The following is a 25919-nucleotide window of genomic DNA, read 5'->3' as shown; positions in this document are numbered from 1 at the left end:
CATATTTTCCCAAATGTACTAACGTGATTTGTGCTTAAATTCACATTTAAATAACAACAGGTACTCTTGGCCAGCTACGGCCAGGTCGGTCTTATGAACCAAAAAATTTTTCGCCTGGCTATAGCCGGGTTAAAGCAATGAGAGCTCAAAATATGTTCATACCATGAGATGATTGGAATTAGAATAAAGATGATTTAAAATCATTTCTAGGTGAAACTATTTAAGTCTTCATAGAGTGTCACTGAAATGTCACAATCCACAGCCTGCTGACTAACAGACATCACCCGCCTGTCTGCTATACCACATAGAGAATGCAATGAAAGAACTGGTGCTGCTAAGATAGTTAAAACACCCAACAGACCTGAACTGATCAATGGCGGTGTAAGAACTCACACCTTGAAACCATTTAAAATTCCTTTAAAATTTTCTCTATTCTGACCACAAACATATTCTGAAAATATCCATCACATGGTAGGTACTATTTAACGCTGACAGAAACAATACTACTGTAAAAGTAGTCAGTGCATAATTAACTTGAAATATTGAGTTAAATACCTTTTCTAGGTCTGGAGATACCATTCCAGTATTCAGCACCAGATAAGTGCGAACCTATAATTTCAGCTTACCTTCTGGATATGAATTTAGGGTGTGTACTGGCTGGTGTATCTATATTCATCCTACATAGACTGTTGTTTAAATCCTTAGTCAACACTGTAGGAGTAGACACATTATCAGTCATTACTATCTCATCCTTCTAATGTCTAGCAGTACATTAGCTAATGAGCCTTTCCTATTTTCCCACTTATAGTTCTATACCAGATATCTATCACCAAATCCTAAATCACACAAAACCTCAGTTCAAATAGTGTTGTTTGGGAGAGTCAAAGATTGGAACCAAGTACTCTTTTGTGCAAGAAACAAAGTTATGCTTCATTGTCAAAAGACTTTCTGTTTAGTTTTTCAATTTTATTGAGTAAATCTCTCAAGATTATTTTCCTTCCAAATTCTGAGCATAATAGCAGTTAATACCTCAAGTAATACATTAAAAATTTGTTGATATAATTTAATAATGATCTAATTAGGAATGCAATGCCAAAAAATCAATATATCTTGTAAATAGATGAAAATAAGTAACCAACTCAACTGTATTCAACCTACCTAGGAAGGTGAAAATACAACAGGTAAAAAATCAACAACAACTGGTTAAAAATCACATTCACAATCTATGCTGAAGATCTTTATACCATATTTATATCATATTATTATAGTAATAATACTATATATTATACAAATTTATGCAAAAGTTATATTTTTATGATTTTATACCAGACTAACTGTATTTTGTCAAAATCCCTAATTTCTAATAGGACTGAGAGAATTACATAGAAAAAGCAGAGTTAAAAAAGGTAGTATGTGAAATTAGAGGGTTTGGTTGCTATTTGCTATTTCTAACATAAAGGCTCTTATAGTGACTCATTCCACATAGGTATCCACACCAGGATGACATCCAGTCTGATTATGGAAGACATCAACTATATAATTCTTTCTTTATAAAGGTCAAGGAGGTATTGAGCTAGTATTTAACACAACTTTAGACCTCAGTGTTAGTACACCACTTTCCTTCAAGCAATTTGGCCAGAAATTTTGCTGCATATATCATTAGCTAAATGAACTAAGGGCATGGAAAATAAAGTTCTATCAAGAGACAAAATGCTTGAATAGATTTGAACTAATTAACTATAAGCTGGTAGTCCAATAATATATTTACTTGAGCATGTTGATTCTATATAAATATAAAAACATGTATACACATACACTCACATGTACAAAAAGTAGGTCAAATAACAAAGACTGATTAAAAAATTTGGAAGTCATCTAGTAGTCACATGTGATAGTTAACTATCATAATTATATTTATTAACTTCATGATTTTGTTCTATATTTTTGGAGTCACTATCTGGAAACAGAGCAAATGAAGTTATTGCTAGAAAGTCACAAATTAAATAAAGTTGAGGTAAATAATAATGTGAAAGATAAGAATTGATAAGCACTAAATAGTTCAAAATGCAAAATATAATAAACAATTAACACTACATAATCAAAAGCTCATAATAAACACAATTTCATTAACTAAGACATAAGCTTGTAACCTTTCTGGTCTTCAGAACCCCTACCACTAACTGTCCAGTCACATAACATGCAATCAAAAGTAAGAAGAGAAGTTTAATTGTGATAACAATTTTTATTTTTGTTATAACACTGTATAACATCTTCACAGAGACAAAAATATATCATACTTGGATAATGAGCATGTTATTTAAAGAAATAGTTATAACTATTAGTATGTATATGCTGTCCTCTTGCCCCAGTGTGGTGATAGATGGGTAGTTAAAAACTGTGGAAGTGAAAGAGTACATCCCATCAATTTATTTTGATTGTCTACCCAATGTATAATGTAAGTCCCATAACAGAGTTGGCATTCATTATTATTATAGAGTAGCAGATGGTAGAAAGTAGTATTGTAGAATTGGTAGGGTGATGATGTCAGTTATTTAGCTATGTTCCTTTATGTCCTGAGTTTATATTCCACTGGGATTGGCTTAACTTTTTGTCCTTTCAATGTCAATTAATTAAGTACCACATTCAATAAAACAGATTACAGTCTTCCCACTCATTCATTCATCCACACACAATGAATGTTCTTGTGGCAAAATTAGAGATTTATTAATTATCATTATTATTCTTGGTCTTATTCCTGGTAGAATTACACAGGTAGCAGATTACTTCCTGTGACTTTAGATATTCACATGGCTGTCAAGAGCTCAAAACTCTTCTGATAATTCTTCTTAGAAGTAAACCTGTAGAAACTCTACAGGACATTCATCAATCACAGTCCTTACTGCACCAGTTATCACAGGTGCAATCTTTACAGATTTCATGTTCCACATCTTCACAATCTCAAATTTTAAGGGGTTGTAATTTTTCAACTTTATATCAGCTTTCTTATCAAATGGACATGATAGATTGATCAATAATGTAATTTCAATTATTCTTGTCTATTACTTTAATATCTGGTTTGCTATATTCCATCTTCTTATCCATTTCAATGGGAAAATCCCACAAAATTTTACATGTTACTGACTTAAGAACTCTTTCATATATTTTCCTTGGGCTAGCTTTGAGCATTCTAAAACAATGTATGCCTTTGTTTCATTCCAAATTCCACATATGCTACATTTTGCCAACACCTCTCCAGACACATATTCTCTCAAATTGTATGGTTGCAGTGCTTGATCTTGAGCTGCTATAAGACACTGTCTATTTTTTCAATTATCTTTTTCTCAACCAAGCCCAGGATTTTGTCTCAACATATATGCTCAGTGACTTTCCAAAACTGACCATGCAAAAGTTTCTCTTCAATATGTTCAACATATTCTCTTTGAATTCCATTTTCATCTTTACCTTTACCAGTCTTGATCACCTTTTCTTTATTTACTGACTTAACTAATGTTTCTGTGCTAGTCAAGTAAGCTGTTTTGTTCCATCTGCATACACTCTTCCATTCCACCCTGATTTCTCTTCAAGTACAAATGGTTGGTATCAGCATTCAGATGGTGGGCTCCATACACAGTCAGTGGTTTTCTAGTTTTTCTGTCCAGTTTCTGCATTTCACCTTTTATCCAATTCACAGTTCCAACTCCATATCTGATAACTGGCACTACTTTTGAATTTATTTCTTCCATAACATTTTTCAACCTTATATTTTCCTCGCTCTCTTTGTTACCCCCTATTTGCTATTTGCTTCATGTCTTCATGCTTTATTTCATCTGCCTTCAGTATTCCCAAATGCTTACACTCCTGTCCTTTCTCAAATGATTCCAATGTTTATCTATTTGGCATTTCAATTCCTTGACTTCTTTCAAATTTTTGTTTCATCATCAAAATAGTGCAACTTTTCAAGCCTGAATTATATTCCTACATCATTTGAGAAAATGAAAACAGTACATACAAAACTTTCCAGCTGCTTCTCATTTTTCACATAAAGCTATCATCTATGAATAGGAGATGATTTATCTGACTATACTTTTTCCCAAATCATAAGCTATTTTGACTTTCTATAATATCAAACTGAATGGTATCATAGCCAATACAAATAGTAATGGAGATTAGCTATCACTTTGGAATATACCGCATCTGATGTTCACTTTCCCAAGTTTTTGACTTCCTCCAATTAAGTCAGTGTTTCAACATGTCATAGTTTCAATGACCAGTTTCTCCAAATTTTCTGCCACACCAAACTTGTTTAATGTTTTACTTATCCAACTGTGTGACATCATGTCACATGCTTTTTTATAATTCAATCATGTTATATTCAATCCCATCAATGTGTGTTTGCAATTTATGATTACATTTCATTGCATGTTATCCAAAGAAATAGTTATATCTATTAGTAAGCATATGCTATTCTCTTGCCCCATTGTGGCAAATAGATGGATGGCTGAAAGTAGCAGAAGTGAGCTAAAGCGTACATCGTATCAATTAACTGTGATTGTCTAGCCAATGTACAATGTGAACTAACAATTATTATAGGGTAACAGATGGTAGAAAGCACTATTATAGTAGAAACAGTAGAGTGGTGAATAAAAAGTCAAGCATTTAGCTATGTTCCTTTATGTTCTGAGTTCACATTCCACTGGGATTCCTTTCAATGTCAATTAAGTACAAATCAAGTAACATAGTTAATATAAGCAAATATAGAATCCTCCTACTCATGCGTCCATGTGCAATGAGTATCCCTGAGGCAAAATTTATAGATTACTAATTATTATTGTTGTTGTTGTAGTTAGGATGGCAAGTTGGAAGAATTATTAGAGCATTGGAAACAATGTCTTTTAGCTCTTAGATTCTGAGTTCAAACCTCACCAAAGCAACTTTGCTTTCACCCTTTTGGGTCATATAAATAATGTACTAGTCAAGTACTGGAGACAAAGAAACTGACTAACCTCCTTTCTTCAAAATTGCTGGCCTTGTGCCTGAATTAGGTGCCAAAAGGTGGCAAGCAGGCAAAATCACTAAAGACTCAAAAATAAATACCTTGTGATGTTTTGTTCCAAGTTCTGATTTCAAATTTTGCTGAGGCTCAACTTTACCTTTGTCCTTTAAAGGTAAATAAAGTAAAGTACCAGTCAAGTACTAAGGTTAATAGTACCAACTAGTCACCCACCCTTAAACCAGAAACTATTGTTGCTGTTATAATTATTATTATTACATATAATAATGCCTTTAGTTTTGAACTTGTACTTGATTTAGTCACAAATGAAGACTTTTGGGGATCTAGAAATGTTGGAGCTAAACTAGTAGATGCTTTTATATTAGCACTTCAGAAAATGAGTTTTCTTTGAAAAGAACCAGTGTTTCACTATTTCGAGATAGAATATTGATTGGATAAGAAAAGAAAAAAAAAAACAAAAAAAAACAATGAAATAAAAATGAGAGAGTGCTGTATAGATGTTTAAGCCTTCAGGCCAAAACAGTAATTTAATGTGACTTGTAAAATTAAAGATTGATTATTACTCTCAATATATGCATCTTATAGATTTGCATCTGGTTCCTGCTTCCAACTAAAAAATTTCCTTTTGGCTTATTTCTTAGTTTTCAATTATTATTCTATTTACATTCAAGATATTATAGTAGTGTTTTCTATAGGAGAAAAGGTATTGCCTTGGTGCTGTGAGGTTTGAAAATGGAGTAGACATATTGCCATGTTTTAAAAAAATTAAGATCATTCAAAACATAAAAAACTTACTGATCAAACATACTAACAAGAAGGTTTATGGTGTACTCAAGGTGTTTGTTGAGAATGTAATTGAGATCAGACTCATTTTGCTTCAAACTGGTTGACTCATTTTGCTATTGCTCTCTGACTGGTGTTGTTTAATTAATCTACTGCTGCTTTAATGGCATTTTTTTCCTTTTTCTCAAGTTCTTCAATGTCATTTTTATATATTTTCAATTTATACAACTTACTTTTTAACTATAGTTTAAACTTTTTGAAAAAAATTCAACTTTTTTTTACCTTTTATACAATAACAATTAAGGGATCTGTAAAAAACATTACCTGTAAAAAGAGTGGACAAGCAAGAAAAGGGCAGGTGTAGGAATGATAATAGTCTTAATTAAATGAACAAGTAAAAGTACAGGATAAGAAGCAGAAGCTTGCTTAAAAATACTGCAGCTGATGTTGGAATTTGGATTTAGACAATAAGCCTTTTGTGAGGTTTGAATAGAAAAAAAATGTAGTGAAAAGATTACAGGGAAGACTTGGGTGCTCTTGGGCAGTATGCTGACATAGTATTGTTAAACTTGAAAAATCATCTCTGTGCTTGTCTAATTGAAATCATACCCGATGGTTTATGCTGAGTCTAAAGAAAAGAAAATTTTGTGCACTTTGGGGAAAATAGATTTGTTAGTCAAAGGGTGAAGGTAGAGTTTCTGGGTATCAAAAGCGAAAGAGTGTAGAATTTCCAGTTTCATGGGCATAGATTCTGAATCCTTTGTGTCTAATGGAGATAAATTTTCATTTTTTTTATGAGAAAAGTTAGACATCACTAAAACCACAGCAGTATTTAGCTCTCATTATTTCAAGGCAGATAGGACACTACTGCCTATTTGACTGTTATTAGGAAGGTTAAAGTGCATCCTACTCACTCTTCCCATCAAATGAATTCACATTTCTGTACACCTAAATGTGAGCTCAGCTATAGTTGGGAAATTGTAGGACAAAGTTAACTGAACATTTTTAAATTTTGAAAGATAGGCTACATCTCCATTAAACATCAATCCCCTTCCATCACCCACCACATTTTATTTTACAGAAAGTAAATATAAGAAGTTCCATATAGAACTTTCTTTAAAGGGGAATTAGAATCTAAAGAAGGAGCATACTTTTACATTTGAGTCAAACTTTTTTTCTCATATTTCAATTCCAACTTCAACTGCAATATCTAAGTTTCTACTTCTTCTTATCCTGTACTTTTCCAAATTCAATTGGCAAATTCAATTGGCAAATTCAATTGGCAAATTCAATTATCAATTGGCAATCTGAATTCTTCCTGTGTCTCTTGTATCAACATAATTCCATTGTACTTAGAGGGAATATATTCAAGAATAAACTCACTTTGCACATTCAATCCTTCAGAATCAAAAACAGGAGCAACTCCAGAGAAAAGAAACAGCAACACTAAAATAGCCAGGTCTGTTGTTGAAAATGTAACCCCAGCCATAGAAGAGAGGTAAGCTCCTGGCAAGTTAAGTTATGACTGAAGTCATTTCATTTCATTTGCATTACTCAAACTATGGGAACATACAATATCATCCCTCCCTTCCTATCATAGGTGTGCAAGCAATGTAAGTCACTATATAGTATATCAATGAAAGATATTGAACTAATAAAATTTCAGTAAGAATCAATGCTGTCTCCAGTAATTAATAAAAAGAGAAACAAGTAATGATGTAGCAGACTAAGTGACATGGTTTGGCTCATGAAACTTCAAAGAAAGACATTTTTTTATGGTTGATTCTAATATCAGGGAACACAATATTATGAGACAGCCATGCCTTAAATGATATCTTATATAAACTCATGTTAACAACATTCAACATAGAAATAAATACTACTCACAAGGATCTTTTGTAATATAAAAGGCCATTCAAAATTTTATGTTTGTTCTCTTTTAGTTCAATGGCAACCAATTCCTGAAATAGCAAAATAACAAAGTAATTACTTTTACCATTTAAATAAAAAATATTGAGCAGCATAATATAATGATACAAATGGTCAATGGTATATGATAATATAATATAGTGTAAATACTATATTATAGCTTTGTATACATAGAGTGTTAGTAGTATGAAATAATATGCAAAGTGTTAAAACTATACAATACTATGTAGAGAGTACCAATGGAATTAAAAAATATTACAATGATATTATGTAGTGTTGTGATATGCCAATACCATACTGTGCTATAGTAAATACAAATTGACAATACTATGTCAAACTAAACTATACATACAAAGTCAATGTGATGTATTAATTTAGAATACATTAAGATTACAACCTTAGAAACTTTAACCATCTAGTATTGAAACCAGCCACATTTGGCCCAAATATTCTATCTGTCTCATGCTCAAACCAGCAAGATCCAACATCTCACATCTACCCTAAAAGTAAACAGTCACATCATTGAAGTTTTGAAGCTATGAGATAATGTATGATTAATTTAAAACAATGTGAATAAATAAGCATTACCTTTCACAGAGAAATCTGAATGCTAAAGTGTTAACTACAGTTTATATATATAAGTTCAACAATCTGAAGAATTTGTGGAGTCAACTATCTTTAACTAAGGACTAAAGATTGAACAGATTACTATCGTATATTAATTCCTCAAATTCCTGCCCATGTTTTACAATTCAATCCATTTAACAGGGTAAATATTGAATTTTTGTTTTCTTGTCATCTTTGACAGACTATTTTTAAGATAGGAAAATATCTGGAATTTGAGGAAACTGGTGAGGGTTTGTGGTGGCAACAAAAATAAGTTTATAGAATGTTGAATTTAACTGCTGCAAGGAGTAGAAAGTTTAATGTGTTGGTCACATGTACTTTAACAAAAAGTAATCCTTAGTCAGAATTTAAATTTGGACATACTTTTATTCTTACTGATATAGTTTGTGCCAACATTTAGAATGAAAAACTATTTGAAAGTATTATCAAAGGTTATGTTGAAAATACACAATGATCCAGTAAACAACTTCAATGAATAAAGAAATTAAATTATAAGTTCAAAGGATGTAGACACAATTTGTGGATTGCCACTGTTTCTACCGTCACCATCACCACAACCACCAATATCATTTCAACATCTCTTTTTCCATGCTTCCATGAGTCACATAGGAGTATGTTATGGCAAAGTTTTCTGCAGCTGTTTTCTGCAGATTACTACTTGTTTTCAAGTGAAGTGGTAATCTCCCAGTCTATTCATCAACAAACAGCCTGGACATGTATGGGTGGAAAACTGGAAACAAACAACTCCAAAACAAACCTTTTGTTTACAAGGATTGTGCAACATGTCAAGATGTGTGAAGAAGCCTGGATATACAAAATACAAAATCACTCACATAAACATACACAGATGCATATCACTCACACTAGTTAAAATATGGTTATAGGTACAGACATGGCTATGTGGTTAAGAAGAAGCTTGCATTGTGATTATGTAGTCTCAAATTCAGACCCACTGTGTGGCATTTTGAGCAAGTGTCTTCATAAGCCCCAGGTTGACCAAAGCCTTGTGAGTGGATTTGGTAGATGGGAACTGAAAGAAGCACACATGTGGGTAAATATATATCTAGTGGTTAAGCTGTTTATTATTATTATTATTAGTATTAGTATTATCCCTTTGACCCCCAGTCGACAATTTGTTTATTAGTATTATTATTATTATTATTTTCAGTTTCGCCGTGTATTGCATATTCTGTATAATTTATTAGTTATTGTTGACCATCGGTTTCCGGCTTCGTGTCTCGCTAAATACAGAATAGATATTTATATTTAAGTTTCTCCATACAGGGGTTTTTTCAATGGCGGCCGATTTTCGCGGGGTTCCACTATTCCCTTCTCTCTCTCTCTCCCTCTTTTACGTTGTCTGCCCTCCCCCCTCTTCCTTTCCCCCCTTCCATTGCTAAGAGCATTTTTAAGCCAGCCCCGTCAAGTTCAACCTTCACATATTCGCCGTGTCAGGCCGAAAAACGAAATGTTCCCAAGATAAGAAAATCTTTCTAATCTAATTCATCCCGTAATCTGTACCAGTAATATTCTCATGCAAATTTGTCTGATCTCTAGTGGTTAAGCTGTTTATTATTATTATTATTAGTATTAGTATTATCCCTTTGACCCCCAGTCGACAATTGTTTATTAGTATTATTATTATTATTATTTTCAGTTTCGCCGTGTATTGCATATTCTGTATAATTTATTAGTTATTGTTGACCATCGGTTTCCGGCTTCGTGTCTCGCTAAATACAGAATAGATATTTATATTTAAGTTTCTCCATACAGGGGTTTTTTTCAATGGCGGCCGATTTTCGCGGGGTTCCACTATTCCCTTCTCTCTCTCTCTCCCTCTTTTACGTTGTCTGCCCTCCCCCCTCTTCCTTTCCCCCTTCCATTGCTAAGAGCATTTTTAAGCCAGCCCCGTCAAGTTCAACCTTCACATATTCGCCGTGTCAGGCCGAAAAACGAAATGTTCCCAAGATAAGAAAATCTTTCTAATCTAATTCATCCCGTAATCTGTACCAGTAATATTCTCATGCAAATTTGTCTGATCTCTAGTGGTTAAGCTGTTTATTATTATTATTATTAGTATTAGTATTATCCCTTTGACCCCCAGTCGACAATTTGTTTATTAGTATTATTATTATTTTCAGTTTCGCCTCGTATTGCATATTCTGTATAATTTATTAGTTATTGTTGACCATCGGTTTCTGGCTTCGTGTCTCGCTAAATACAGAATAGATATTTATATTTAAGTTTCTCCATACAGGGGTTTTTTTCAATGGCGGCCGATTTTCGCGGGGTTCCACTATTCCCTTCTCTCTCCCTCTTTTACGTTGTCTGCCCTCCCCCTCTTCCTTTCCCCCTTCCATTGCTAAGAGCATTTTTAAGCTAGCCCGTCAAGTTCAACCTTCGCATATTCCCGGTGCACCCGCCCTTGCCCACCCCCACCACCAATACCGGATATCTCTATATTTTTGCTCCATCTATACCGGATGTCGCTTCTCCCACCACCATTATAGGTGTCTACTCTTCGAACCCCCCTCTTCAATACGCTATTTCACCATGCATTACCCCTCTCGTGATATCCTACGTTCTCCGAACACCCCTCCCCACTAGTGCTCCCCTATATTTCTGCACCCTCCCCCCACATAAAAAGCACCATCCGAACGTGGCCGATGCCAGCACCGCCCCGACTGGCTTCTGTGCAGGTGGCACATAAAAAGCACCAACTGACCGTGGCCGATGCCAGACCCCTCTGGCACCTGTGCAGGTGGCACGTAAAATGCACCCACTACACTCGCGGAGTGGTTGGCGTTAGGAAGGGCATTCAGCTGTAGAAACACTGCCAGACCAGACTGGAGCCTGGGGCAGCCCCTGGCTCCCCAGACCCCGGTCGAAACCGTCCAACCCGTGCTAGCGCGGAAAACGGACGTTAAACGATGATGATGATGATGATGTGTGTGTGTGTGTGTGTAAGTATCTTTGTCTTGACATTATGTAAGTGTTGTTTGTTTCCAGTTTTCTATGGAAAAACATGTGTAGCCATTGGAAATATGTGAGGGTTAGTGACATGAAGAGTAACCAGCCTTTGAAAACCTGCCTCAATGAATTCTGTCTGACCCATTTAAGTATTAAACAGTGGGAATTAAATGATGATTACACACACACAAAGCTTCTTTTAGTTTCCATCTACCAGATCAACACATAAAGGTTTGTTTAGTTCAGGGCTAGTGCAAGACACTCACCCAAAGGGGCCATGCAGTAGGACTGAACCTGAAACTATGTAATTGGGAAACAAACTTCTTAATCATGCAGCTATGCCTGTACCATAATAAGGCTTTTAGAATCTATATGAATTTCATTATACAAGAATAGCACACTTTGTGAAGAATATCCTCCTCCTTCTCTTTTAACATCCGTTTTCCATGCTGGTATAGGTTGGATGGTTTGACTAGAGCTGGCAACCAGGTTCCAGTCTGATTTGACTTGGTTTCAACAGCTGGATGTCCTTCCTAACACCAACTATTTTACAGTGTGTACTGGGTATTTTTACACAACAATAACATCGGAGTTGAGGATAACCTAATTTAATTTTCTTCACCTCATTTATTTTGTTTGCATACTGCTGATATTTATTGCTGTCACAGACCAATGTAATCACTATATTTCAACAAGTTCTTGGATCCTGTATATATTTTTACAGTGTTATACATGAACTATTGATCACAAATTTGGGTTGGTAACATATTTATCTGATATTTTTCCATATCATTTTGTTCAGCTTTGCTTTTGAGTAAGTGACTGACTTTATAAGGCAGGAACAACTCACTGTAATATGTCTCCTCTCCTTGGACAATAGCTGGTAAAGTTAATTTGAATGATTACAGTAATTAACATGTTTCTATTTCTCCAAAAAAAAGAGATTAAAAATGCAGAAAGTAATAAAAAATAGGAGAATAAAAAAGCCAATAATTTCAACTATGGTTAAAGATGTAGTATCACACTTCTCAAATTCAATGCAAGTATTCTTATCACTTCATTAACACATTGATGGCATTAAACAAATTTCACAAACATAAATAATCAATAATCACACAAGCAATCTGACCAAGCTAAAGAAAACATTTGATATCAACACAGCAATAGAATATCTAATTTCAACCATACTTTGTCTTTAGTGAAAAATCCTAGAATTAGTAAAGAAATAGCTTTCAGCAACAATTTTCTTTCTTGATTCTTCAGGTTATCAATTGAAGAAAATTATTATTAGAAGCCATCAAATAATAGAACCAAACATTTAAAATCCCAATCTAACGTTAGTGTTAGGATTACTGATGCTGTTTATCATAATAGCCTCCAAATAACAAATTACCATAAACCGTCTAACTTATCATTTAATATTTTTATAATCTTTTTATTGTCATTATTTTACAACAAAAGTACTTTTAAACTGTTCTGCAGAAGAGCCATCAATCAATTTTACAAAAAGCTAATACCTTTACTCAACCAGTTTAAAACCATATCATGCAACTTGAATTTTTTTTTAAATAATAAAATAGCAACTAAATTACCATAATGTTCATTTACAAATTGAAGATATAAATTACACATATGATTGACAAGTCTCTTTAATGGATGAAAATGTTTCACTTTCAATCAAAGAAAAATGGTATGGTACAAAAATAGTAGAATGAATATTTACTATATATATATATATAATATATATATATATATATATATTTATTTATTTTATAGAAGGAGCTTCTACAGGACTAGAACTGTTTCATTCAAATGAAATCATCATTTGAATGAAACAGTTCTAGTCCTGTAGAAGCTCCTTCTATAAAATAAATTAATTTACTCTGCCATGTATTGAGTACCTTATTTACTGTGGTTAACCCCGACTCAACCCGGGACCTACATATATATATATATATATATAGTAAATATATTCACTGATTCTTCATTTGAAAAAAAAATTACATTTGATGGTACCCTCTCCAATCTGTTGTATTCTCAAAATAAATGTTTGATATTAAGCAAAAAGTGAATATCAATAAAAATGGAATTTTTTCTTTTTTCATACAGTGTGCATGTGTTATGAAGAAATGTTCAGGTAAGCAACTTTGTTTTTTCAACCTAGCATTATTCCTAACCTGACTTTGTAGCACTCATATTATTATTATCATCATTATCTCTTTATCATAGGTTTTATTGGAGCTCTGAGAGTCTTGCATGTGTAGCAGGTGTTCTTTTTAGCTATCTAATACATTCCTGATTATTCTGGCCATGCCAAGGAGGCAAATCTTTTGTAACTGTTCGACTGGGTACTCTATTCCAATTTCCTTTATATTCCTCTTGATGCCTTCTGATACTGTTCTCAAGGACCCAACAATAATTGGTACTGTCTTCACCTTCTTCATTTTCCATAGCCGGGCTATTTCGAACTTAAGAGGGTTGTATCTATCTTTTCGCCTTTCTGCTTGACTATTCATGGGTCAAAGGGGCATGCAACATCAACTATAAAGCATATGTGGTGCACCTTGTCCAGTACCACTAGGTCTGGTCTGTTTGGATTGGGAAACCCCAGAGGATTTTGCTGGTCATTGACTCTGTCACTCTCTGTGGTTTGTGCTCATACCATGTCTTGCCTCTCTCTAGCCCTCACTTTTCACACAGTTTCCAATGTAGTACTTTTGCTACCTGGTTGTGTCGCCACAACTTGTAATTTTGGGTAAGTTTAGGGCATTTATTCATGATATGAGCAATGGTTTCATCCACTCTATTGCAGATGTGGCACAGCAGAGACACTTGCTCATTCCTAAGATTGACCCTCCATTTTGTAGCCAAAGCTTGGTATTACACTGCCAGTTTAGTGTCTCAGTCTCTTTGTGTAGTCCCTTTTTGCATAATTCTTCTTCATGTCCTTTTTGTACTCTGTTCTCAATACTCTCTCGTTCCTAACTGTCACTAGCAAGGTTTTCTTACTTTGGGCTAGGTATCTCACTAAACTCTTGAGTTCAATCCCACAGCCTTCCATATTTATCAGTTCCCTTCCTCCATTTGCTCTCTTCATGTATAGGTGATCAGTGTCTGCACATGGATGATGGGTTCCATGCATCGTTAGGAGCTTTCTTGACTTCCTGTCCATCTCCGTTAGCACCTCCTCTGTCCACTTAAGGATTTCAGTGCCATACTACAACTGCGGGTGAGTTTATTGCTGAAATTATGCTTTGGAGCCAATATTTTACTCACTCGCTGCAGGTACTCTCTTTTTTTCTTTTTCTTCATGTTGTGGTGTTTGATTCCATCTACCTCAAGTATTCCTAGGTATTTATAGCTGGATTGAGGTTGAATTGCCTTCATCATTTCACCACTTGGCAACCATATGCCTTCTGTCCTGGCAAGCTTTCCTCATCTCATTACTATTATTATTACTTGGGTACCTATTAAACGATGTGTAGTTTAATGTCCTATTTTTCTCATGTATACTCAAAAGTAATGGAAAGTATCAGTAACCAGTCTTACAACAAATACCAAAGTTGGAATTAGCTTGGCTTCCACTTGTCTTTTCTCCCATAAACATAAGGGAGCTGCAGAACCGACACCGTACTTCCATGGTGCCACAACAGTGATGAGTAATGTTGACGTCCATTTGAAGAGCGTCAATATTGTGTTGTCTGACTATATTTAAAGATCTTCAAAATCGATTTTGCCTTTCTAATCTGTGAGAATTTGCATTTTGATATAGAAATTCTTCTCTTTCCTGCAATAAATTCCCTCGGGCTGCGTGATGCTGATGAGCATCTTGTATAATTTCTTCTCTTCTTTCCTGTGATAAATTCTCTCGGGCTGTGTGATGTTCAGCATTTGATGAAAAAAGAGGATATAGTGACATATAACATGGAGGACAATCACAGGTTCCTATAGGACAACCCGCTGAGGGCTACTGACCAAATTTGTGGCTGATGCAAAGTCCCTTCTTAACCTAAGGTGACAGGGCCATTAGTAAAAAAAGAAATAACAGCCCTACAAGGACTGAAGTGTGATGGATTCTGCAATATGAGGACCAGAGACTTGGATTGCAAGACAGTGTATGAGAGAAAATCGTGATGTCATAGGAGAGAAATGTGTCTGCATGGATGATGGCTCACTTGCATTTAATGATGCTGCAAGGACAGAGGCTTGGAAATGCCATTATGAAAGGTTGCTAAATGTGGAGAATGAATGGGAGAAGGAGAATCTGCCAAATATTGACCCAACTGTAATTTGGATCTGAATTGACAGTGGCTTGGTAGATAAAGTAATTAAGGATATGAAGACAGGGAAAGATCCCAGCCCATCAGGAATCATCGCTGAGATGCTTAAAATATCTGGCAGAGTAGATATGGCCTAGTCACTTGTATATCAGGTTGCCCATGAGGGGGTAATATCCAATGATTGGTGTAACAGCATTATAGTCAACTGTTGCAAAAGTAATGCCTTAGACAGAAATAGTTACAAAGGAATCATATTGCTGGGCCAGGTGATGAAAGCACAGAAAGGGTCAAAGTCCAATTAATTAGGGAGAGAATTAGTGTAGATAAGATGCAGCTTAGGTTTGTGTCAGGCAGGAGCATGACTGATGCTATATTCTTGGTTAGGCAACAGCAGGAGAAATATATAGCCAAAAATAAGCCTCTGTATCTGGCTTCTGTTGACATGGAAAAAGCTTTTGACAGGGTCCCCCACTCACTTATCTGATGGTTAGTGCAGAAGCTAGGGATAGAGGAGTGGTTAGTGGGAGTGGTAGAGGGATGCTGCCAGTAAGGTGAAGGTTTGCAACGAGTTCAGTGCACAGGCAAGAGTCCACCAAGACTCAGTTCTCAGTCCAGTCTTGTTCATCTTAGTTCTCCAGGCTTTAACAGAGTAATTCATCTGTGTAGAAGATCTCCTCTATACTGATGACCTTGTTCTTATAGCTGAATCACTACCTGACCTAGAGTAGAAATTTCAGAAATGGAAATAAAGTCAGGAATCTAAGAATTTTAAGGTTAATTCAGCAAAAACCAAAGTCCTGGTAAGTATGGAAACAGACAAATCATAAGTCTGCTCAATATGTAAGAAGGGTGTTGGTAGAAACACCAAACATTGTACCCAGTTCAAGCTTTGGACACATAAGAGGTGTAGTGGTATCAAAGGAAGGTTAACAGAGAATATAGTCTTTGTGTGTAACAAATGTGCAGGTTACAATAAACATTAAAATACAGACAATAGACAGCTTCTGTTATCTAGGAGAACAAGTTAGCAGTGGTGGAGGGAGTTCTGAAAGTGTAGCTGCTAGGATAAGAATGGAGTGGATGAAGTTCAGAGAGCTTCTACTTTTGTTGGTAACTAAGGGCCTCTCTCTCAGAGTGAAAGGCAGATTGTATGATGCTCGTGTACATACAGCTATGTTATATGGCAGTGAAACATGGACTTTGAATACAGAGGACTTGTGAGGGCTTGAAAGAAATGAAACTAGTATGCTCCATCATCATCATCATCATTGTTTAGCGTCTGCTTTCCATGCTGGCATGGGTTGGACGGTTCAACTGGGGTCTGGGAAGCTAGAAGGCTGCACCAGGTCCAGTCTGATCTGGCAATGTTTCTACGGCTGGATGCCCTTCCTAATGCCAACCACTCCATGAGTGTAGTGGGCGCTTTTTACGTGCCACCGGCACAGGTGCCAGACGAGATTAGCAAACAGCCACGATTGGATGGTGCTTTTTACATGCCACCGGCACGGAGACCAGGTGAGGCTGGCAATGGCCACGATCAGATGGTGCTTTTTACGTGCCACCGGTACGGAGGCCAGATGAGGCTGGCAGCAGCCATAATCAGATGCTTTTTACGTGCCACTGGCACGGAGGCAGTTGGCGCGGCGCTGGCAATGGCCACGTTTAGATGGTTCTCTTATGTGCCACCGGCACTGGTATCACAGCTACGATTTCCATTGATGTTGATCGATTTTGATTTTGGTTTTGTTTTGTAATTCACTTGCCCCAACAGGTCTTCACAAGTAGAGTTTTGTGTCACAAGAAGGAAAGGTATGCATAAGTGGACTGAGGCCACGAGTTATGGCCTCACTTGTCCTGCTGGGCCTTCTCACGCACAGCATACTTCCAGAGGTCTTGGCCTCTAGTCATTTCCTCGGTGAGACCTAAAGTTCGAAGGTCGTGCTTCACCACCTCGTCCTAGGTTTTCCTGGATCTACCTCTTCCACAGGTTCCCTCAACCGCTAGGGTGTGGCACTTTTTCACACAACTATCTTCATCCATTCTCGCTACATGACCATACCATCGCAACAGCTCTCTTGCACACCACAACTGAGGCTTCTTAGGTTCAACTTTTCTCTCAAGTTACTTACACTCTGTCGAGTATGAACACTGACATTACACTTCCATCAGAGCATACTGGCTTCATTTCTTGCGAGCTTACACATATCTTCAGCAGTCACGGCTCATGTTTCACGGCTGTTCGTACACATGCGTCATACAGTCTGCCTTTTACTCTGAGCGAGAGGCCTTTTGTCACCAGCAGGGGTAAGAGCTCTCTGAACTTTGCCCAGGCTATTCTTACTCAAGCAGTTACACTTTCAACACACCCGCCCTTGCTACTGACTTGGTCACCTAGGTAACGGAAGCTATTAACTATTTCTAGTTTTTCTCCCTGGAATGTGGAGGAAGTTGGTCTCTGCGTATTTTCAGTGTTTATTGCTCCTGAGCATCTGCCACATACAAAAACTATCTTCCCAGTTAGTCTTCCCTTGATGTTGCTGCACCTCTTGTGTGTCTATAGCTTGCACTTGGTGCATCTTATAGAGTTTCTACCTACGCCTTTTCTACAGATCGAGCAGGGCCATCTACCTGAAGGCGTTTGTGACTTGTCTACCTTCCTACTTATTAGGACTTTGGTTTTAGCTAGGTTGACTCTAAGGCCCTTCGATTCTAATCCTTGCTTCCACACCTGGAACTTCTCCTCCAGTTCTGATAGTGACTCAGCAATTAGAGCAAGGTCATCAGTGTAGAGGAGCTTCCAGGGGCATCCTGTCTTGAATTCCTCCGTTATTGCCTGGAGGACTATGATAAATAAGAGGGGGCTGAGGACTAAACCTTAGTGGACCCCTACCTCTACCCGGAATTCTTCACTGTACTCGTTACCAACCCTCACATTACTAGCAGCATCCCTGTACATGGCTTGCACAGCTCTCACAAACCATTCATTTATCCCTAGTTTCCTCATTGACCACCAGATAAGGGATCAGGGGACTCTGTCGAAGGCTTTCTCCATGTCAACAAAAGCCAGATACAGGAGCGTTTCTTTGGTTAGATTTTTCTGCTGCAGCTGTCTTACCAGGAATATGGCATCAGTGGTGCTTTTCCCTGGCACGAACCCAAACTGCATCTCATCTAAACTAACTCTCTCTCTAATTAGGACCCTCTCCGTAACCTTCATTACCTGATCCAACAGCTTGATACCTCTGTAATTATTTGTATCTAGGGCGTTACCTTTACCTTTGTAGCAGTTGACTATTATGCTGCTACACCAGTCATTGGGTATGACTCCTTCGTGTATCACCTGGTTAACTATACGGGTAACTAGGCTATAGCTGACACTACCTGATATTTTGAGCATCTCTGCAGTAATTCCTGATGGGCTGGGGCTTTCCCTGTCTTCATGCTTCTAATTGCCTTAACTACCAAGGAACAGTCAACTCGGATAGCTGGTCCCTCTGTTGGGTCAACATTCGGCAGACTCTCTTTATCCCATTCATTTTCTTTATTCAGCAACCTTTCATAGTGGCGTCTCCAAACCTCTCTCTTTGCATCCTCATTTAGCGCAAGTGAGCCATCATCCATGCGAACACATTTCTCTCCTACCACATCACGATTCTCTCCCACACACTGTCTTGCAACACGAAAGACCTCAAGTCTTTGGTCCTCACGGCGCAGAACATTGGCAAATTTTTTCTTATCCGCTTCCCCCCTGGCTAAATAAACCTGTCTCCTAGCTTCTCTTTTGGCAGTCTGATAAAATTCCCTGCTACCCCCATTCTTCCAGTCTTTCCAAGCCTGTCTCTTTCCTTTAATAGCCCTGTCTACAACATTGTTCCACCACCACGTTATTTTGGGACGAGAGGGGACTTTGCACCAGCCACAGATCTGGTCAGTGGCTCTCAGCAGGTTGTCCCTTAGAATCCTCTAGTTGTCTTGTCAGTGTGCATGCATGTCAAGAGTGTAAATGATTTGAAAAGAAAAACTGGATATAAGAGGCATTAGATGTTGTGTGTAAGAAAGAAGACTGTGCTGCTTTGGTCACATGATGTGTATGGATGAGGACAGTTGTGCAAAGAAGTGTCAAGATCTAATTGTGCGCTAGTGCTGTGTTAATGCAACAGTGTTGGTGCTGTGTAAACAAACTTGTGCCAGTAGCAAGTAAAAAGCACCAAACACATTCTGTTAAGTGGTTGGCATTTAAAAGAGCATCCAACTGCAGAAACCATGTCACAGCAGACATTTCAAGTCTGGACAGCTCCCTGCTGGCCAGCTCCATATCAAACCATTTAACCCATGCTAGCATGGAAAGCAGATGTTAAACAATGATAATGATGATGTGAATGGGTCTGGGAGATGGAGCTGAAAAGGGCTTGCTGACTGTATGTGTGTGCACACATGTGTCAGCTTGTCTTGACATTGTATGATAATTGTAAATGAGTGTCACTGTCATACAAGTGGTGTCATTCATTTCCAATATTCTGTGAGAATATGCCTGGCCATGAGGAAATATTACTTTGCTTGGAAACAGGTGAGAGTTAGGGACAGGAAAGGCATACGACTGCAGAAAATATGCATCAATAAGCTCTCTGACTCATGAAAAAACATGGAAAAGTGGGTGTTTGATGATGATGATGTGTGATCAGTATTTAAAAGCATTATAATCTCCAATGTCTTAAAGAAATTTTCTTGTGCTGTATCTATTGCATTTCTTATTTATATGAATGATTTCAGTTATATAACCTGCAGTTTGTTCACATGTAATATGTTGAGAAGAGACTGCTTTGTGATCATATAAGCATACTCTTTTGAGATACAAAAGCCTCTGAAATACTAAAATGTACATTTAAGTAATCAAGAAACAAATCTGAAAATGGATTCAGAACTGTGGTATTGTATTTATAGTGCAGGAACGGTGCAAAAAAGTATAAAACTTGCCTAAAGTAAACTCTATACATGGAGAAGGCAATGTTCTCTTAGTAAGGCACATACTACTGTCTGAGTCCCATTTTCACTTGTTCGACAACAGAAAGGGATCTTGCACAAGGTAGCTTCTGACTTCACTTTTTAATCTTAAAAAGTTGTTGAATAACTCAGTCCTGGATAAAATAATATCACAAGAGAATGCTGGTTTGGGGCTAAAATACTGGTCAAAGTGATAAGGTTTCATCATAGGAAACCATAGCAACTGATCTCATGCTATAGATCTGTGGATTGCAGCTTGTCATACAGCCAATAATCATAGCACCATAGGTCTGCTAAATAAAACCTAATAGCAGGTTAGATAAAGTACACAAATGGATCTATAATATCTCAGCTTACACCAGTTATTACTAAAAGGCACACACATGGCTTATCCCATAACTTTGGCATACTAACTCTTCATAGGTAGTGAACTATATTTTGTGTCAGTAAAAAATAATATAAGCTTACAGAAGAAATTTAAATGGATCAAAAAAATAAATTTCAATAAATTAGTTAAGGAGTAAACAATATGTATACAAAATAAATTCTCAACTAATTGAAAATTTCCTCTTAAGTGGAGAAAGAAAAAACAAAATAGAACAAAAGAAAATAATTTTCCACAAGGCTTGTTTTCTTTCTCCAAGTGGGATATTTCAGTTACATAATTAGTCTGCTTGTGTCATCTAGTACATCAACCCAGTAACTTATTTATGCTTTGTACAACTAACTAATTTAAGGTGACATTAATTACTTTGGCTAAGTAAAACTGTGAGCCATCTCATTCTCTCTGTCTACTGTTGCATCAATATAACTGAATGTAAACTTCCAATTGATAAATATTTGCCATTATGAAAGCAAACAAACTCTGAAAGACTTCTGTTCTAAATACATTTACTATATGCTAACATGAAATGAAATACACACTCACATACACTGATATGAAGACACTTTAAAACGTCTGTCAACATAAGTTAGTGCAACTTTTTCTGAATCATTGATATTTACTTACATGAAACAAGAGCAGATAACTGTGGAGATATTGCAATGATAATCAGAAGTTATGAGAGGGTATTTATGAATTTGTATCTTGCTTGAAAATATTAGGCTTCTTGATCATAGCAAGTACTTGAGTGGTTTGTATTTTGATCTGATCAGTTAAACTGTAAGAAGCACTCTGAACAAGATGCTGCCTCTTACGTTGAATCAAAGTTCAAAATATGCAATGATTTATGAAGGAGCTACAGAGATTTTCTGTGAAAAGTTTGGTATTTAATGTTAAAGAAGGAACTTTAATTGGATTACTGCATGCCTTTAGCAAGAAGAGTAAAAGTCTTCAGATTTTTTAAGTATCTCTCCTGATATAAGGATAAGACTGTAAAAAGATATAAAAGTTGTATCATTCATGATTAACTGGGAAGATGGAAACTGAAGCATGCAAAATGTTTTAGCAATATTAGCTAAAAGTAGTTAAAGTATTTGCAGTCTTCTTAATAATATAGAAAGATAAAGGAAATTATGCATGTGTTGATAGAGAAATGGAGGTGGGGCGCAGTGAGAGAGGAAAGAGAATATAGATGTGCATTTCTTTATGTGCAAGTGAATTATTGTATGTGTGTGTAATTTTGTGTGTTTGTGTCAACATTCTAACATATGTTGCAGTGCATTTTGGGTTTTGCACAAGTGTGGAGCATGAGTATTTTCGTATGAAAATACTGTGTGTGTTCACTCTCCTGTAAATGTGAACAACATATTGGAGAGAATTTAGCCTGTTTTCAAACAAATTCTTTCTCTGCAGCACTCAAAGGAATATTTTTCCATGTTGTTTAGCCTGGCAAGTATTTTGTGATACAGAAACCCGTATGGAGAATTTTGCCTTCAGGAATTGAAAGATTAATATTCATTCTCAGGAAGAATCTAACCAACAGAGAACAAAAAGTAACAATAAAATCATTGCTATCTGATTCTACAGGATAGTTAAGAAGTTTGTAGTTTAACAACATTCTTGGTAGGATGTAAGAAAAAGAAAATGGAGCAACGTGTTGAGTGTTTTGTGAGAAAGTTAGTAAAAGCTTCCTGTTTCTTTAAATTTAAAATGAGTCTTTTATTCTTTTATCAGTTCAAAGGTTTTAGTAGGCCAAGCAAGTTTACTCAAGTTTAGTAAATGTACAAAGTGATCTAAGAAGAAAGAGAATAAGTGGGAATTTGACAAGGAAATGAAAAATTTGCAAATAATGAATTAGAAGAAGCAAATTTGAAATGTATGAGTTGTCTCCAGTAAAATGGCCTGTAAAGATGTAGCTAGTCACTTTTACAGATAGCAAAGAATACGAATCAAAATGGTATTCATTTTATAAATCTGTTTGTCAAACTGCTAATTTAAGAGTCATAAGGAAGCACGAATACATACACACACATAACCGCTTATGGGCTCTTAGTCAACCCTCAACTATGGTAAAGACATTCGTCCAAAGAACCATACTGTGGAATTGAACCTAGAGCCATGTGGTTGCATTTTGTATATGTTATGTACAATGTTAAGCTTCAACACAGAATCAAAGTTAATGGGCAAAGGTGTATTACTTAGAAGAGATTTTAGTTTATTCAACCTTCTCTATTTTTCTCACCTTCTGACAATAACTTTCCCCCTTTCATCTCAGGTTTGATTGTAGGAAAGTCCAGTTTGGGCAGGCAATACTGCATCAATGCATCTTCGTAGAATGCTTGTTTCGTTTTTGATGCATATTTGTAAAATTTCTTTGAAATCTTTCACAAAAGAATCTAAGATGATTCAAAAAAATTCCTACCTATGTTTATCTGAATGTATTGAAAATCAGACAAGTACTTAAATAGTGACTTATTGATAGTGGTGGTGATGTGATACGATTTAAACTCTTGGACTTTTCCTCAATCTGTAAGACTGCTTATCAAGTTACCTGTCAAGATGTTATTATTGTTTGTTGTTGTTTAGCCTCAGGTAAGCCTTATGCCTTTAGCATTTAAATGGACCATATCTGGCCAAAATATTTTACCTATTTTTTGTTCAAAGTGATGAGATTATGCTTCTCACACCTACCCTACAATTTTATTCTAAAAATAAACAACCAGACCATCAAAATTTCAAAGCTGAGATAATGCATGATTAATTTAAAATGATGTGAATAAATAAGTGATCTGAATATCAAAAGAGGAAGCTTATGATTAAAACCATTCCAGTTGTGACCATTCTATATTTGTAAATACATTTTTTAATGTGCTCGTGCTCTCTTAAGATAGTGAGTTGTAATTTAAGGGAGATTTTGTTGTCTTTTTTAATAGATCAAGTGAACACATAGAGAGTCCACTTTCTGTCAAGCCCATTTAATCACTGTTGCAATTTTTGGTGCACATTACATGATCCATTGTCACAGTTTATTCTGCAGAGGCTATCAACAATCTATTAAGGTTACATATTGTTTACTTGGTCCATTCCATGTGTTGTGTAACTTGGTTTGTTTTATGATGCCACACTTAATGAAGAACTATAGTGGCAAAGCTAACTGTGAATAATAATAGATAGGAAAGTGCTTTGAAGTGATAGTGGAGAATGTATAGACCAAGGATAGATGGGAAAAAAATAAAATTAACAAAATAGATGAGCAAAACTAGAGACAACACACATACAATTCATATGCTGTACCTGTATTGGCTAGTACAGTCTTAATCCAAATCAGATGAAGAAAAATACCCAATATCACTAATATATATAAGAAATACTTCTTTTTTTTAAGGAAGAGCTGGAGTAGATATTTTGAGTTCATTTTTCATATGTATTAACAGCATCTACAGTTTTTGAAACAACATAAGAGATGCCATGCAGTTGCTTGATAAGCTATAATTAGCAACCAAATCTTCCTGAAATCACATTTTAGTACTTTAACCACAACTACTACTGCTGCTTAAAAACAGCAACAAAAGAGGTAAAGAAAAGATTAAAAAAAAAGAACCTAGAAATTATAGGTCACAACATTTTGTATTGGTGGCTGTATTTTTTTAATGAGCAGGTAATGAAGGAAAAGTATATGAAAGCTTTATTAGAGTTACCTATGATTATAATATTAGAATAGAACAGGATATTTTTTTTTTATACTCAAGCCATCTAATATTTATTGAAATGGGTTAGAAAGTAATGGTAAGATTAGAAGCTGTGAGTTTATGTTGAATGTTCAAGATGTAAGGTAAAGTAATTATTTGTAGCAAAAGCTAGAGTTGTGACAGGAAAAGTAGATATATCTTTATGAAATTCACAGATGTGAAATAAATTTTAACTATGAAATGATTTCCGTTTAACATAAATAAAATCTGCTTTTCATTCTATATTTAGAGCAAGCCTCAGTCGTACCTAAATGATATCATTCAGATGAGACGCAGCATGCAGATTGATTTGTAGAACATCAGTTTATACATAGGCATACATACATTCATCCATGCACATGTATATGTTCTTCACAGGTTTTCTTGGAAGAAAAAAAAAACCCACTAGTCTGTTCTCACTTGTATGATTTTGATGGTTAGATAGGAAGAGTAGGCTTACTGCTAAAACTGCTTGGTACTGAAATAGGAAGTTAAGAGTATTTTAGACTCTGGTAGTTCATCATCTTTATGCTATCAGTTAAGAGATTTTTGTAGAATTCATACAGTTATCCTTTATCCATTTCTAGTTTCAGCTCAAGAGCTGTGGTCATGCTGAGACACCACAATTTTTGATTTAGTTAAAAACTATCTATCAACTGACCACAATTTTTGGTCTGGCCATGATGTATGTAGTAGTAGTTCACATGTCAAATTACAGTTTATTTTCATTGCTTGATTACAGCTACTATTTTTCCTAAACAGATGTTTTATCACATTTATCTAAAGAAGATTACTGCTTTTTTTTTTTTTATCGGGCCTGTATTAATGGTAAAAGCTTTAGGGTATAGTATTCATTACATGAACAGTTTCCTTAAGCAGATTTTATGTATGTATATGTGCATGCATATATCCATAGTATATTAGTAAAGATACTATTATATGCAATGTAGCATGTAGACTGTTTTGTAGAGAACCAGTATGTATGTATTTAATATAAGTCTGTCTGTGTAAATAGACATATTATGTCACTGAAGTGGGATTAAGTAAACCAAGGGCTATAACCCCATTTGGAATCATTGAGCATACGTTTAGCAGTTGCGAATCAATAAATATTTTATTAATTATAGCAAAAGGTCTTCAATGTTTCAATTTTGTTCTTTAATCTACAACTGATTATGGATAAAGATTTTTTTAGGAGGGAATCAAAA

The 25919-nt window shown here is 35.7% G+C and overlaps 1 protein-coding gene across 1 annotated transcript in view; it reads right to left on the bottom strand.

Annotated features, from left to right (window-relative positions):
* Positions 1-25919, bottom strand: part of LOC115215070 (nucleoporin NUP188 homolog) — a 515758-nt gene that overhangs the window by 216859 nt on the left and 272980 nt on the right. The window contains exon 3 of the mRNA XM_029784227.2: positions 7682-7755. Coding sequence (XP_029640087.2) covers positions 7682-7755 — 74 coding nt within the window. The remainder of the gene's footprint in view (positions 1-7681; positions 7756-25919) is intronic.

This window comes from Octopus sinensis, linkage group LG1, assembly GCF_006345805.1.
Source record: "Octopus sinensis linkage group LG1, ASM634580v1, whole genome shotgun sequence".
Lineage (NCBI taxonomy): Eukaryota > Metazoa > Mollusca > Cephalopoda > Octopoda > Octopodidae > Octopus > Octopus sinensis.
The sequence above is the reverse complement of the archived record's forward strand: the minus strand, read 5'-3'. Positions and strand labels throughout refer to the sequence as shown.